The sequence below is a fragment of the Onychostoma macrolepis genome, chromosome 08 (genome assembly GCF_012432095.1).
Source record: "Onychostoma macrolepis isolate SWU-2019 chromosome 08, ASM1243209v1, whole genome shotgun sequence".
In the NCBI taxonomy this organism is placed as follows: domain Eukaryota; kingdom Metazoa; phylum Chordata; class Actinopteri; order Cypriniformes; family Cyprinidae; genus Onychostoma; species Onychostoma macrolepis.
The window spans coordinates 17,720,324-17,736,476 of record NC_081162.1 but is presented as its reverse complement, the minus strand read 5'-3'; the positions used below and the strand labels follow the sequence as shown (position 1 = coordinate 17,736,476).

The window sequence follows — 16,153 nt, the reverse complement described above, 5'->3', positions numbered from 1 at the left end:
ATTTCTCATCAGTTGAGTTTATTTTTAAATGAAATTATTGGCATTCTAGTCTTGAGAACTCAAGCTTTGTTCTTTTTCTTTGCTAGTTGGGTGTACTGTGGCTTTCCTTTACTCTGAGCTTTGATGTGTTTGAGTTTATGGTTTGCAAAAATATCGAGAGCTGCACACAGGTGTGCAGTTATGTTACAGTGCAGTTAACTGCCTAGAATCATAATTTGATTCACATTTTGATTGATAGGCAGACTGTCAGACAATTATATGTACTGTAAATATGTCCATGTATGTGTATATTATGCATATTTTATATATATATAGTCAGGACATCACATAAACTCTTTGGGTTTTATACAGAACTTAAGAAAAATCCATTCAAACAGCTTCATCTTGAGTTTACATTTACAATGAAGCCTATAGTCATTGAAAGTGAGAGACCTTTTTAGCGTTATTCGCACTGTATGAACTTTTCAGCCCAAACCTTACTGTTGTTTTAATGTCAGGAGGAAACACCACCCTTGTTTTGGATCCAGGCCAGATGCAAGAACAAAAAGATGGAGACAGTCATCTTAAAAAGCCAATGTTTTGCCGGAATGGCTCTCTGAAATGGCATTCAGAAGTGTCCAGGGTTTTTCCTTGGGCTATTTCAGCCATTCAGGCTCAACGGGTGTCTTATTGTAATGGTGTGGTAACCTATAAACACATTTTAGCCTGTTTCTTAGAAGCCCTCAAAGGCTGTTTGCAGTTGTAGGCTACTCTAGGGGTATTATTGAGTAGGACGGGATATATAATATAACATAATTAGACCTTAAAGACACTTTGGCAGAGCATGGACCTTACGATTTAAAGTATTTAGCAGGATGTCCACCAGAAGTCTGTAGAAACTAAGAAATTCATGTTCCAGGCCAGGACTGAAGCTCTTGTTCATGACTCGTAACTCTTTATGACCACTGATATGCCACAGTGTGCCTCTTGAAGGCTTTTGAAGAATCGTTTTATTGAGATGACTCTGTGTTTACCTTCCCAGGCTGGTGGATGATCGTTGTGTCGTGGAGCCAGCAGGTGGAGATCTAGACAACCCGCCCAAAAAATTCAGAGGTATTTTATAGTTTTTAAAATAATCTTTCACACAGCTAAATGTAGTTCCAGAATGATTATTACATAATGTAGCTCTTTGGAAGTCTTGATTCTGATTGGTAAGTGGTGCTTACAACCTTTGCGGTCCCCAGAGAGAAATTAAAAATAAGAAGACCTGTCATATTTTAGTTAAATATGCAACCTAACTAATCTGAATAATAACTTGGATTGCAGATTAATCATAATCATGTCTGGTTGCGAGGCCAATTGTTTTCTAAATGTAATACATTTTTTCAGTACAAATCTATTTCATGTCCACACAGTATATCAAATTATTTGGTAAGAAGCAATATAATATGCAGTATTTGATTTTTATTTGAGTTTAATTTATGTTTTTAGCCTAATATTATATTTTGATTTTATTTCAGCTTTATTTTAATTTTATAATTTTTTTATGGGTTTCAGCTAACATTAACAACAGTGGTACAGTCAGTCATTTCACAAATGTGAAAAAGTGAAAAGTAGCATGTAAAATACGTATGGCTGGTTTTGAGTTACCTGGTATTGCTAGGTTATATTTACTTTAGTCCTGTTGAGCAAGCTGCTATTTACGTTAGTGTTGGTTTGTTGGTAACTAACTGGGTCAACAATGCAGTTAAGTAACCTCAAACCATAAACCCCCCAACCCATTAAGATCAGATCTGATATGCAGATGATACAAAAGTTTAGTTGAGATCAAATGTGAGCGAATACAAAATTAGTTTTTCCTGTGAAAGTCCAAAGCAAATTTTAAATATTTATTTTATTCTTTCCCAAAATTCAGCTTTTTTCTCAAAGTTGATCTCTCAAGAACAGTGTCTACAATTGTTTTAAATGTATTTATTTATTTTTTCAATTGAATTACTTTTTCCAAAAACAGACACACAAACAGCTGATACAAATGTTATTTTTTTATTTTGTGAATCTAGACTGCCTCTTTAAGGTTTATCCCATGAACCGATATTCTGCCCAAAAACAGTTCTGGAAGGCTAAACAGGCAAAACATGAGAAGGATAAGATTGGAGACATGGTGCTTCTTCAGAAATTGCAAGTAAGTCACGAACAATTCTACTGAATTTAAATCATCAGCATAATCCACCTTTGGTTTTTAATTACAGCTGTGAGCAAAGAGGAATCTGATGTATTTAATATGTTTGCTGGGACACATTTCATATGATGATTGACATTTGAGCTGCTTGCAGTCCTTAGTTACTCATTTGTTTGTTTTTTTTCTTTTTTGTTTTCGTACCAAAGCATGCAGCTAATTTGGAACAAAAGCAGAATGAGGCCGAGAACAAAAAGGTCCATGGGGATGTGGTAAAATACGGCAGTGTCATTCAGGTGAGAATCTGCATTTAGTAAAATGACACCTGTTAATTATTTGCTAATGCAGTCAATGTGATCTGATGGTTTTTTTACGGATTGTTTCTCTATAAATACATCTTTGCTGATTGTTTGTTTGTTTGTTTTTTTATATTTCAAATTAGAAAAGTTTCCCACTACATTTCTTCAGGAAATCATTACTCCATTTAATAATTCTGTTAAAACTTACAAAATAAAGGTTATGTAAAGCTCTATCAAACAGCTGTCTATTCCCTAAGTGTAAAACCATTTAATCCCTTATATAGTGGAGTAGAAATGTGCAGTTCTGTCACGTAAACCTTGTTTCTAGAAACAAAAGATTAAGAGTTATCCTAGTCACCCAATGTAATCATGCATTTCATTCAAGATTCAAGGTGCAACACCAACTATGGACTCTAAAAAGAGTTATTATATGACTTTTAGCTGTTAAAAAAAAAGATGCTTCTGTAATATGGGGACATTGGGAATTGACATTTTCAAAATAGATCAATGTAATTGGCTGGACAAGGTCTGTATATGACATTTGGAGCTGGGTTAGTAATATTAGCAATGAATGAAATAAAAGCCATTTTGATGAAAGATAACACAGACAAATATTTTGTTTCATTGGAATAACCTGCATCAATGAATCTTGCACAGTATGTATATTAATAAACTAAACAAAGTCTCTTTTGATTTTATGTTGACTTATGTAGACATGCAGAGTTTGTTAATGGGGTCACAACTATCCCGCATATCTTTATCTGAGTCAGAAAGGCAAGAAAGAAATGTGTTTCCTCCCTGTTAGTGACGTCAGTTACAGATAATTGCCTACAGCAATGCCACACTATAGGAAATGGTGCCTTTTCCTGTTACTATAGCGTATCCTAAAATAAAAAAGAGCTTCCCATATCCAGTGATTCCATTGGGTTAAAGCTGTTTCTTAATAAACCAGCCAACATGTTTTTTTTTTTCATTTTTATTTATTTATTTTTTCATTGAAATAACGTTGTAGTCTTTAGGAATTGTTGAATAGTTTAAAGTGATCAGCTCTGTTTACTTCCATTCAGCAGACACACAGTGGCAGAGGAGGTGCAACCATGTTATAATGTACACATTCAAGATATTTGCAAGGTCTTTTTTTAGAAAAAAGGAAGTACTTTCTTTCTAATAAGCTCTGTAGTAGGTGCAGCGCTGTGGAAAAAAGCAATAAACCACAAAGGCTGTATGGTGAAGTGAGAGGGTGTTGTTGGCATGATGGTCTCGAGTGACTTGCATGTATAAAAAGTCAGCAACAATATGATTTAACACACAAATGTTCAGCTAATAATTCAATTTATTAATTAAAATCATAACAGTTCTGCCGCCAGGTAATAAAATGTGTGTGGCTCATGCAACCTATTATAGAACCTAAACTTTCCTTTTTATCTGTAAGAAGGAGTTTACAGACTAGAAGTTTTTATTCTAATAAATGTCGATGTGTTTTCAGCTACTGCACATGAAGAGCAACAAGTATTTGACGGTGAATAAGCGTCTTCCAGCATTGCTGGAGAAGAACGCAATGCGTGTCACTCTTGATGGGACGGGGAATGAGGGATCCTGGCTTTTCATCCAACCTTTCTGGAAGCTCAGAGCCAATGGAGACAATGTAATTCACGCACGCATATGCAAGCGCACAAGAAACTCAAAACAAGCTTATAAGGGTAAATTGTATGAAAGTCATGAGTCATGTTTTTTATGCTAAGATCAGATTAAACTCAATAAATTTGCATAAAGTTGAAGCCAGTTTTAGATCCATTAATTCATTATTGTGGTTAGTTACAACTGAAACTAAAATTAAAACCACTGAAAAAACATTTTGTTACTTAAAATAAATGTTATCTGAAATAATATATATATATATTTGTTATTTTTTATTTCCATTTTAATTTTGTTTAACTTTATATAATAAAATAACTAAAACTAAAACTGATATAAAAAGCTATATTGACATGAAATAAAATACCCAACAAAATTACTGAAACTTTAATCAAATTTAAAAAGAAAATAGGAAATACAAAAATAAAAACACAAAATATTAATAAAAACTATATTAGGATTGCTATGATACTAAAATAACACTGCTTCCCTCCCATAGCTTTTGTGACTAATGTAAAAATAAATTTTTTACAAATTATGTACAATTGTAAAATATAAATTACTTAAATCAAGCATTTACATTATGCAGTATTTGTTTCATTTATTCTGAATTTATTACATTTATTACTGTAATGTTTTTACTGTAATATATATTTTTTAAATGCTCTATTAAAGATAAATAAATGAAAATCATAGAAAATAACATCCGAATGGCTTTTATGTCACAATGTAGAAAATCAATTTTTTAAACAAGCTCCGTTTTCTGTATGTAAAATGCTTTTTACATATTTTTCTTTTGGTTTTGGGCTGCAGTATAACCTTGCATGCTTTTATGAGATTCACCTTTATACCTATATTCACTATGTACCTGTATACACATGCACCTATGTTTTTTTTAACGCCATACATTTACCTGCACACCTTATAATTACATATCATAGTCTATACAAATATAGACACACATACTCAGCGCACACACAGCCCACATACACACTCGCAAAGTTAGGTAAAATGCATGCAAATGACTCTATACACATATGAACAGGTTTGCTGAGCTAATCCGACTTTAAATGTTTGTAGATTGCTTCTCCCGTGTGTAAACTGATAGAGATGTACATATTTGCTTTTTAGATATCTGTGGCTGTGAGTCTGTGACTGAATCGTTTGTACTCCATTTCAGGTGGTAGTTGGAGATAAGGTGATCATGAATCCTGTGAATGCTGGACAGCCTCTCCATGCCAGTAATTACGAGCTTCCCGATCACCCAGGGTGCAAAGAGGTGGGCCTGTTTGAAAAGACATGATCAGTTTGCCTTGAAGTTCTTTGTCAACATGCCTGTGAAGCAGACAGATTGTGGCTGATTGCACGCAGCCCAATAGACATATGTACTTGTGCCGTAACTCGAGACTGTGAACTAGTTGTTGTCATTTCTCCAAAATGTACATGTTTTCTGAGATAAGTAATGGTTCTGTGAAGGAAAGTCAGCAAAAAAGCTGAAATAAGTTCTATGTGCCACTGTCTTCTAATAATGTAAGACTGCCCCCTACAGATCAATTCAGTCAACAGCAACACCAGCTGGAAGATCAGTCTGTTTATGATGTTCAGTGACCATAAAGATGAAGTCCTTAAGGGAGTAAGTGCAACGAGCACATGCATAATTCATTATTACAAACCTGTTATAGTTCATACCAACAAGTCCATGTCATTCTCTTGCTGTTTTTAAAATAAATGCTAAGCCATATTGCATGTTTTCAGCTTTTGCATACACCATAGCCACATTTTCAAACCAATTTTATAATATATATCCAAAGCCAAGCCAGTTATGGTGCTATCTCATAATAAAAGTCATATTCATGCTATTCATGCATAGGGAGATGTGGTGAGGCTTTTCCACGCAGAACAGGAGAAGTTTCTGACCTGTGATGAGTACAAGTCTAAGCTACATGTGTTCCTGCGCACAACTCTGCGTCAGTCTGCTACTTCAGCCACCAGCTCCAATGCATTATGGGAGGTTGAGGTAAGATTGATTTAGCAGATTTCCTGCTAAGTCCTGGTAGGATTTAGATTCAGATGTGTGTGGGACTGAATGAAATTGTATTACAACTAGAAATGTATTCAAAATAGGTTAATGTTAGTATATTAGCTGTTTTTATTTTTGATTGACATATTATATCATGTAGTAGTTTTAGAAGCCTGTTCAATTCAAGTTTTCAATTCAAGTTTATTTGTATAGCGCTTTTTACGATACAATTCGTTGCAAAGTGTCTTTACAGGAAATTAAGTGTAGAAACTTAATATATTTAACTTATGGCAAAATTTGGTAATTCTGTATGTTGTCTGAGGGTTGGCGTCCTCTGAGGGGTTGGCATCATCTCTTCTCAGGTGTTTGGTCATCTCAGATCTTTTAAGGGTAGGATTCAGCCTGAAGCTTCTGTAATTCCTAGTTACAGAAACAGAGAAACAAATAGAGACATAATTAGCGTAGCTGCTGTTCCATCCAAGCAAAAATGATTTGTTCAACCCAAGCTAAAGAATAATAATGTGTGTTTGATCAGATATAACTGCAGTACAAGATTATATGATGCATTATGTGAATGCTTGGCTAAAGAGATGTGTCTTTAATCTAGATTTAAACAGAGAGAATGTGTCTGAACCCCCAAACAATATCAGGAAGGCTATTCTAGAGTTTGGGAGCCAAATGTGAAAAAGCTCTACCACCTTTAGTGGACTTTGCTATCCTAGGTACTACCAAAAGTCCAGAGTTTTGCGACCTTAGGGAGTGGGTTGGATTGTAGCGTGGTAGAAGACTAGTTAGGTACGCAGGAGATAAACCATTTAGGGCCTTATAGGCAAGTAATACTATTTTGTAACTGATACGGTACTTAATAGGTTGCCAGTGCAGAGACTGTAAAATTGGGGTAATATGATCATATTTTCTTGACCTGGTAAGGACTCTAGCCGCTGCATTTTGGACTATCTGTAGCTTGTTTATTGAAGATGCAGGACAACCAGCTAGCAGTGCATTACAATGGTCCAGTCTAGAGGTCATGAATGCATGAATTAGCTTTTCCTGTTACCTGATTCTTTTTATGTGATGTGAAGTTGCAATCATGAGAGAGAAAGTTATAAATTTTAACTTTTAAGAATACATTTTTAAGGTCCTTTTTACTATTTGGAGGTGGTAAGGTGCCTCTGTAGTGACATAATGTTTGCTTGTTTGTTGTAGGTGGTTCACCATGATCCGTGCCGTGGAGGAGCAGGACATTGGAACAGCCTGTACCGATTCAAACACTTGGCCACAGGGAACTATCTTGCTGCTGAAGTAAAACTCTCTGCATTTATAGTAATCTCATAAATGGTTTGATAATATTAGAAGGACTTTTTTACATTATTTATTTGTGTTGCAGGAGAACCCAGGTTATAAAGAAAACAGCAATGATATAGAGGTAGGTAAAATTACATGTTCTGTATGACTTCTGTATTGCTATATGGCATGGTAACCAATGGAAAAACTTTCTGGTAGACATCTGACTGTAAGACTTGGATCAGGAGTTCATGAGATGTTAAAAATTAGATGCAAAGACTGCTCCTATCTTATGTGTTCTGAAAAGACCTTTTCACTCAAAAAAGTCTCTTACTTGTACTTTGTCCATAGGTGGATAGTAGCCGTATCAAGAGAAGCCTAGGAGAGCGGATAAAATACAAACTAGCTGCAGTGCCTCATGGGAATGACATCGCCTCTCTATTTGAGCTGGACCCCACCACACTGCAGAAGACTGATTCATTTGTGCCACGGTATTCAATTCTATGCTTTACTCTCTCTGTATTTGTTTTGCTGCATTCTGTGGGATAAAGGAATTTGTTTGATTAAAAACTTGATTAAAGGATTCCTGCTGCATATTCATCTTCTCAATTTCCAACAGAAATTCTTATGTTCGATTCCGTCACCTGTGCACAAACACTTGGATCCAAAGCACCAACATTCCCATCGACATTGATGAGGAGAGGCCAATTCGGTTGATGGTAAAGAACTTTCTCTGTACTGTCTGTCTTTCTAACCGTCATTTTTTAATGTTGAGAATTCTGTATATATTTATGTCTGAAAAATGTAATCCTTACTTAATTTTATACCAGGTAAATTTTAAAACATAAGTTGTATGTTTTACTGCAGCATTTATTTATTTACTTACTCTGCATTGTTAAGTGTTGTATATCACATAATTTAATAATTGAAAATAATTTAATGAATTTTATTACACTATCGTTCAAAAGTTTGGGGTCGGTAATATTTTAAAAATGTTTTTGAAAGACATTTCTTATGCCAAGGCTACATTTATTTGTAACCTTACAGTAAAAATAATACTTTTGTGAAATATAACACAAAATTTTGTGTTTTGGTATATCTGTCTTAATATATTATGTTTTATGTAATATTTTTTATTTTATGTTATTATATTTATTTTAATATATTTTAAAATGTAATTTATACATGTGATGGCAAAGCTGAATTTATTAATGAATTTTTTTGTGTAAATTAGATATATTTATTTCAAGATTCTTTGATGAATAGAATACAGTTCTAAAGATATTTTTATATATATTTATTTTAGTATTCATTTTTTCCCTTCTCTTCTTCTGCCAGCTGGGCACCTGCCCCACCAAAGAGGACAAGGAAGCCTTTGCCATTGTCTCTGTGCCGGTCATGGAGATTAGAGATCTAGACTTTGCAAATGATGCCAGCCTTATGTTGAGCACCGTCGTCGACAAGTTCAACTTCGGTTTCCTCAATCCTAATGATAGAAGGTAGAGTTGACACGACACACAAGCACCAAAGTCTCAGCCCAAGGTTTTAGGCCCTAAATAGCTGTGGTTTTTACTTTGTAAATATTTGTAAAGTAAACCTATTGTATAATATATTGTGTCAGAGCTTCATGCACTTTCTATGCACAGGTATGCCATTAAACTGCTGGAGGATGTGGTTTTCTTTGTCGTCGATCAGTTAAACAATGGCCAGCCAGCCCTGGAGGTGACGATGAACAAGCCAAACCGAGAGAGACAGAAACTGATGAGAGAGCAGAACATTCTCAAACAGGTCAATTGGAAAATTATACTGTTGTCTACAGTTGAAACATCATTATTGGTGAATGATCTAGTGAATGATCTTGCTGTCTCTATTTCTGCTTAGATATTTGGGATCATTAAAGCCCCATTTAAACAGAGGGGCACTGATCCAGCTCTGCTAACATTGGAAGAGCTGTCTGACCAGAAATACGCCCCCTATCAATACATGCTCAGACTGTGCTACAGGGTGCTGCGTCATTCACAAGAAGACTACCGTAAGAATCAGGTACTCCAATCCATACTAACACAGGTGCTCAAGAATGGTAAATTTTATGAATGGCATTCAGACTTCCTGTCACACTAGAAAGAGCCACAAGACAGCATTCAGAGATGGGGATTTGTCTTACAGGAACACATAGCCAAGCAGTTTGGAATGATGCAGTCTCAGATCGGCTATGATATTCTGGCTGAGGACACCATCACAGCCCTGCTACACAACAACCGCAAACTGCTGGAGAAACACATCACTAAAACCGAGGTGGAGACTTTCGTCAGTCTGGTTCGTAAGAACAGGGAGCCCAGGTTTGTGTTTCCATCAGATGAACCTTAAAATTATGAATTTTAAAATTGTGGTTTACAGGTCTGAAAAAGTAGTGGAAATTAATACAATCTTTAAAGTTATAGACATTTATTTTGCTAGGGTTAAAAATGCTCATTTAAAAATTTAATTGGCTTGAAAAGTAATTGCTTGGTAATTAATTAATTGGTAAATTTTGAAGCTCCTCCCTATTTCCTGCATTATTTCTTTTGCCGTGTCTAAAAAATGCAGAGATTTTTATTTTTGTTTTTACACTGCACATACGGAATAAATATTGTTTAAATATTAATGTTTATTTCATGCATGGATAGAGCTTAAGTTGCTTATAATGTGCATTTGAAAACGCAACATGCACAGCCATCTTTGCAAATTTGTAATGAGAATCATTTATAAATCTCCTGTCAATAAAAGAGAAGCGTTAAAGGGATAGTTCACTCAAAAATCTGTCATGAATTACTCATAAATTAAAATATTTTTGATGAATTCCGAGAGCTCTCTGACCCTCCCATAGACAGCAAGGATCCTAACACAATCAACGTACAGAGACGTAGTAAGGACATCGTTAAAATAATCCATGTGACATCTATGGGAGGGTCAGAGAGCTCTCGGAATTCATCAAAAATATCTTAATTTGTGTTCCGAAGGAGAACGAAGGTCTAACAAGGTTTGGAACGACATGAGGGTGAGTAATTAATGACAGAATTTTAATTTTTGGATGAATTATCCCTTTAAGATCTCCCTGTGGATTCTGCTAAAATAAAACCTTATGGTTCAACATTTGAAATCAAAAAGTTTGACAGCCCAAAAAATTAGTATTGTAATTTTTATTTACTGTTGTTCTGTAAATTATTATTATTATTATTATTATTATTATTGAATAATAATAACAGTCGTATTGGGGGTGGAAAAAACAGGTTTTCCTTCTTTTCAGGCCTGTGTTGATAAATGCTTATTCCTTGTTTATGTTTTGATTTCCAGGTTCCTGGACTATCTATCAGACTTGTGTGTGTCCAATAATGTTGCGATCCCAGTAACTCAAGAGCTGATCTGTAAATGTGTGCTGGATGCCAAAAACCAGGATATTCTCATGAAAACTGAGTAAGTCTATGAAAAAATTGCGTAGTGTGTCTGTCTTGGGTTATGTGCTCATGTGAGTTCTGTGTGTGTTTGTGAAGGCGGCGAGCTGCTAAAGACACACAGCACACCTCTGAGTATTTGGAAGAGTTTGGAGAGGAGGATGAAGTTTGGCTGATCTGGTCTGAGAAGGAGAATGAGACCCATGAGAAGAGCATTCGACAGCTTGCCCAAGAGGCCCGGCAAGGAAACGTGCATGATGAAAATGTGCTGACATATTACAGGTAATGAAAAGGAGAAATAACCAGGCCTGTCAGTTGATTAAACCCTTTATTAAATTATTATCATAAAAAAAGCCAAATGGCATGCTGCAATAATTAAATAATCTATTTGTGCTGTCAGTTTAACATGTTAATTTAGTGCACGAATATATTGTTTTTTTTTTCCAGGTACCAGCTCAAACTATATGCACGAATGTGTTTTGATCGCCAGTATCTGGCCATAGATGAGATCTCAAAGCAGCTGGATGTGGAGCTGATTTCCCTCTGCATGATGGATGAGACTCTTCCCTTTGACCTGCGGGCGTCTTTCTGTAGACTCATGCTACATGCACACGTTGACCGTGACCCTCAGGAGCTTGTGACACCCATCAAGTTTGCTCGTTTGTGGACGGAGATCCCCACTTCGATCAGCATCAAAGAGTGTGTTCATATACCCATGCAATCACCTCATATATGACTTAATATTAATTAAAAAAAGCATACTCAGCTACACTACAATTGAAAAGTTTGGTGACGGTAGGATTTTTATAGTCTCTTAAACTCACCAAACTGCATTTGTTTGATCAAAAGAGTAGTATTGTGATGTTTTTTTTATTTTAATATATTTTGAAATGTGATTTATTCCTGTGATGGTGAAGCTGAATTTTCAGCAAGTTAATTAAACTTTTTATATTGCAGTATTCAATCCCTGTTTAAACAATGAAAGGTGTAATTATGTTTTCTGTTATAGTTATGACTCTCACTTGGACTATTCACGAGACAATAAAAAGAACAAGTTTGCCAATACGATGGCTTTTATGGAGGAGTACCTCAACAACGTTCTCATTGATGACCTACCTTTTGCCAATGAGGAGAAAAACAAGCTTACATATGAGGTACAGTTATATATTAAAATGAAATGTCTAGACGACACGCTTTAACGTGTAAATACATATGTAAATGTTAACATTAATATTCCTAAATGACATTCACATATTTGCTTTATTTACATGGTGTGTAGGTGGTTAGCTTGGCGAGACATCTCATCTACTTTGGGTTCTACAGTTTTTTTGAGCTTCTGAGGTTGACTCGCACTCTCCTGGGAATCATAGACTGCACTCCGAGTAATGCTAACATCAACCCAATGTTTAGCGATGATGGCAGTGGTTAGTGTTCAAAAACAGGCTGAGTGACATAAATAAACCTCCTAGAATCCCAGTGTCCAAAATGACCAGTAAAACCATTTTATCTTCCTAGGAAAGAACGTCAGGCGATCCATTCATGGCATGGGGCAGATGATGTCCACCATGGTGCTAAACCGCAAGCCATCCCTGTTCTCCGGCCCTGGTCGCCCTGGTGCTCTAGACAGCCAGGCTGGCAGTAAAGATAGCATTGACACACAGGACATCACTGTCATGGACACCAAACTGAAGATCCTGGAGATATTACAGGTAGATGCTGTCGAAGATGGCAACAGCTTCATGCTGTCAGTTCTGGCGATATCTAAAACTCCTAATGGTTTTGTGCAGTTCATCCTCAGTGTACGCCTGGACTATCGGCTTTCCTTCCTGCTCTCCGTCTTCAAGAAGGAGTTTGTGGATGTCTATCCTATGGGTGATGCAGATGCAACGCATCATACGGAGCACGAGGGTAATGATGTTTAGATAAATATTCAAAATGAAACTCTTGTAAGTGTCACAACCTGACTACTAATCAAATAACATTTACAATACTAATATAATCAATTAACAATCTCTAAAATTGCATTATGTTCAAATAACAACATAACAATTCTTTCATTCTTCCATGTACTAATCCCTCTACTCTATTTTTCATCTTCGTTTTGTGTTTGTCTCAGAGCCTCGTTCTGGTGAGAGTGGCAATGTTTCATCATTTCTTGATTCTTAAAATTAATTCCTTAAAGGTGTAGTGTGTAATTTTTGATGATAAAATACTTTCTCCGATCACTAAATATATGCTGAATATGCAAAGCAACTATTAGTAAGTAATTTTTACATTGAAAAAAAAAAACAGTTTGATTTCTGCAGTTTCATTTGATGCCGCTGGTGACTCTGAAATTACACACTTCAACTTTAATGGATGACCATTTTAAATCGAATTAAAATTAGGTTAGAAGTAGAAGTAGTCATGCTTGAATTTGTTTCCTGATTGTACATTTGTGTTATTTATTTATTTATTAATATTTTAAACAGCTTCCATCAACCTCCAGCACATTGGAGAGCAGGCAGAGGCCATGTTTGGAATTGGGTATGTTAATGAACAATTAATTCTATTTCCACATGACTGTTCATCATGTGTGTACCCTTGTGAGATATGACCTGTCTTTGACTTTACTCTGACCATACAGTAAAGGAAACAGCATTCTGGAAGTGGATGATGAAGGGGGACGAATGTTTCTGCGTGTTCTGATCCACCTTATCATGCACGACTACCCTCCGCTGATTTCTGGGGCCTTGCAGTTGCTCTTCAAGCACTTCAGTCAAAGACAAGAAGTCCTCCACACCTTTAAACAGGTAGAACATACAGCCCATTTAAACATATACAAACAAATTGCTTTTATTGGTAAAAAGGTGTGTCTAGACACCTCCAGGTAAAACATCTGCAGGTAAAGCACATCCCTAGACATGCAAAATGTGCTGACTATACAATTTACATTTTATTGCTCATTTGCATGCAGCAAATCACAGTTCCTGTGGCACAAAATGAAAAAGTACTCTTTCAAGTGGTTGAAATGTTTGTTCTTCTCAGGTCCAGCTTCTCATTTCAGCTCAGGATGTGGACAACTACAAACACATAAAACGAGATCTGGATCTTCTGCGCACCATGGTGGAGAAGTCTGAGCTTTGGGTCATAAAAAAAAGTAGCTCGGGGGGAGACGGGAAGAAAGACAAGAAGGACAAAAAGACAAAAAGAGGCTGCGCCAGTGAGTCATGCATGTGGGATTATGTATAACAGGATAAATAGGTGAAATAAGCTTATTTTAATTTTCTTTTTCATGCAGGTATCTCCAGAGGAGGAGACCGATACAAAGAAGCAGAAGGTTGAAAAGAGCAACGAAAGCTACCAGAATGTCAAAGAGGTGATGTTTTTGCATATGTTCTTAGTGTATTTGTTTGTTGATCAATAATATATTAGATTAATTACAGTGGAGTCTAAAAGTCTGAGATAGTATATTGCACTACTGTTCAAAAGATTGGGGACAGTAAGATTTTTTCTTTAAAGAAATTAATATTTTAATTCAGCAAGAATGTATTAAACTGATCAAAAGTGACAGTAGACATATATAATGTTGCAAATAGATGCTTTTGAACTTTCTGTTCATCACAGAATCCTGTAAAAAAAATGATCATGGTTTCCACAAAAATATTAAGTGGTACAACTGTTTTCAACATCAATAGTAATTATACGAATAAGCAAATTAGAATAATTTTTTTTGAAGGATCATGTGACACTGAAGATTAAGGTAAAGGCTGCTAAAAATTCTGCTTAAATTCGTATTAAAATAGAAAAGTTATTTTGAATTGTAATAATGTTTCACAATAATACTGTTTTTACTGTATTTTGATTAAATACTTGCCTTGGTGAACGTAAAAGGCCTAACGTAAAAATCTTACTGACCTCAAACATTTGAACAGTATATTATCATAATTAAAGTTATTACTTTTTTGTATGCACATATATGCAGTTTTTATATTTTGTGTTCAGTATAGACGGATGGAAACTTGGTAAATGAACAAACCAGTACTTTTTGCAATAATGAAATCTTTTCTCTGATCTCCAGATTTTAGAGCGGTTGAATAAAATGTGCAGTTCAGGTGTATTTAAGAAACAACAACGGCTATTGAAGAACATGGGTGCCCACAAAGTTATGCTTGACCTGCTGCAGATCTCCTATGATCGGGTTTGTGGTCTTTTTAAAGCAGATAAAATCTGTGGTCGATGTGAAGCATGGTCTTGGGCTTGTCTCTCACTTAACACGTGATTATTTTATTTTTTTTTTTTACAGAATGACACCAAAATGCTGGAGATCATCAAGTACACGCACCTGTTCTTACAGAAGTTCTGCACAGGGAACCTGGAGAACCAAAACCTCCTCCATAAACACCTCAACCTCTTTCTCACACCTGGGGTGAGTGCAAAGCATGGTGCTTAAAATAGCTTAAGATGCTTATCATGTTTTCATTGTGTTCTCTTTTCTGGCTTTTGTGTTGTCTCTCTCAGCTCCTTGAGGCAGAAACAATGCAGCACATTTTCAGTAACAATTACCAGCTCTGTTCTGAGATCAGCGAGTCTGTGCTGCATCATTTCATACATTGCCTGGCCACACATGGCCGCCACATTCAGTACCTCAACTTTCTGCACACCATCATTAAGGCAGAGGGGAAATATGTGAAGAAATGTCAAGACATGATCATGACTGAGGTTTGTTACTGTGATTGAAATAAAGTAACCTTGAGTTACAACCATTTGTAATCATTTTAAGAAACTGTGTGTAACTACTTTAATTAAAACTACTTTTTTGTACTGAATTGAGATTTTGGGATATATTTGTTTGGTGTAATATTTTTTTTTTTTTAGCATTTTATAATATTCATTTTGAGATGTTTTTGCATTGTATTATTGGTCAATATATAATGAATTCAAGGAAATGTCCATTCGATTGATAACGTGTCTTTTTTTCTCCATTAGCTTACAAGTGCGGGCGATGATGTGGTTGTCTTCTACAACGATGGCACGTCATTTGACACCATGGTGGAACTGATGACACAGTCTCGGGAAGGGGTGAAGGACGACAGCCCTCTGCGCTACCATATTTCTCTGGTAGAGCTGCTGGCTGCATGTGCCGAGGGCAAAAACGTCTACACTGAGATCAAGTGCACATCTCTGCTGCCCCTGGAGGACATGGTGAAAGTAATCACACATGAAGACTGTATCACAGAGGTAATCAGATGATGGTAAACAAGAAATGGAAGCACTTATTCTTAAACAACATGTCATGTTCTTTTTTTTTTTACCACTTGTTTGTTACAAGAGCCAGTTAAATGATTAA

The 16,153-nt window shown here is 35.8% G+C and overlaps 1 protein-coding gene across 1 annotated transcript in view; it reads left to right on the top strand.

The window, feature by feature from the left end:
• itpr3 (inositol 1,4,5-trisphosphate receptor, type 3) overlaps nt 1–16,153 on the top strand; it is a 37,322-nt gene that overhangs the window by 655 nt on the left and 20,514 nt on the right. The window contains exons 2-31 of the mRNA XM_058785848.1: nt 1,022–1,092; nt 2,040–2,161; nt 2,365–2,451; nt 3,941–4,099; nt 5,270–5,368; nt 5,639–5,722; nt 5,960–6,106; nt 7,316–7,411; nt 7,497–7,535; nt 7,745–7,884; nt 8,013–8,112; nt 8,732–8,892; nt 9,040–9,181; nt 9,275–9,436; nt 9,560–9,732; nt 10,727–10,846; nt 10,924–11,106; nt 11,272–11,523; nt 11,834–11,978; nt 12,104–12,248; nt 12,340–12,533; nt 12,612–12,732; nt 13,296–13,350; nt 13,451–13,616; nt 13,852–14,022; nt 14,105–14,182; nt 14,885–15,004; nt 15,110–15,232; nt 15,325–15,525; nt 15,793–16,044. Coding sequence (XP_058641831.1) covers nt 1,022–1,092; nt 2,040–2,161; nt 2,365–2,451; nt 3,941–4,099; nt 5,270–5,368; nt 5,639–5,722; nt 5,960–6,106; nt 7,316–7,411; nt 7,497–7,535; nt 7,745–7,884; nt 8,013–8,112; nt 8,732–8,892; nt 9,040–9,181; nt 9,275–9,436; nt 9,560–9,732; nt 10,727–10,846; nt 10,924–11,106; nt 11,272–11,523; nt 11,834–11,978; nt 12,104–12,248; nt 12,340–12,533; nt 12,612–12,732; nt 13,296–13,350; nt 13,451–13,616; nt 13,852–14,022; nt 14,105–14,182; nt 14,885–15,004; nt 15,110–15,232; nt 15,325–15,525; nt 15,793–16,044 — 4,108 coding nt within the window. The remainder of the gene's footprint in view (nt 1–1,021; nt 1,093–2,039; nt 2,162–2,364; nt 2,452–3,940; nt 4,100–5,269; nt 5,369–5,638; nt 5,723–5,959; nt 6,107–7,315; nt 7,412–7,496; nt 7,536–7,744; nt 7,885–8,012; nt 8,113–8,731; nt 8,893–9,039; nt 9,182–9,274; nt 9,437–9,559; nt 9,733–10,726; nt 10,847–10,923; nt 11,107–11,271; nt 11,524–11,833; nt 11,979–12,103; nt 12,249–12,339; nt 12,534–12,611; nt 12,733–13,295; nt 13,351–13,450; nt 13,617–13,851; nt 14,023–14,104; nt 14,183–14,884; nt 15,005–15,109; nt 15,233–15,324; nt 15,526–15,792; nt 16,045–16,153) is intronic.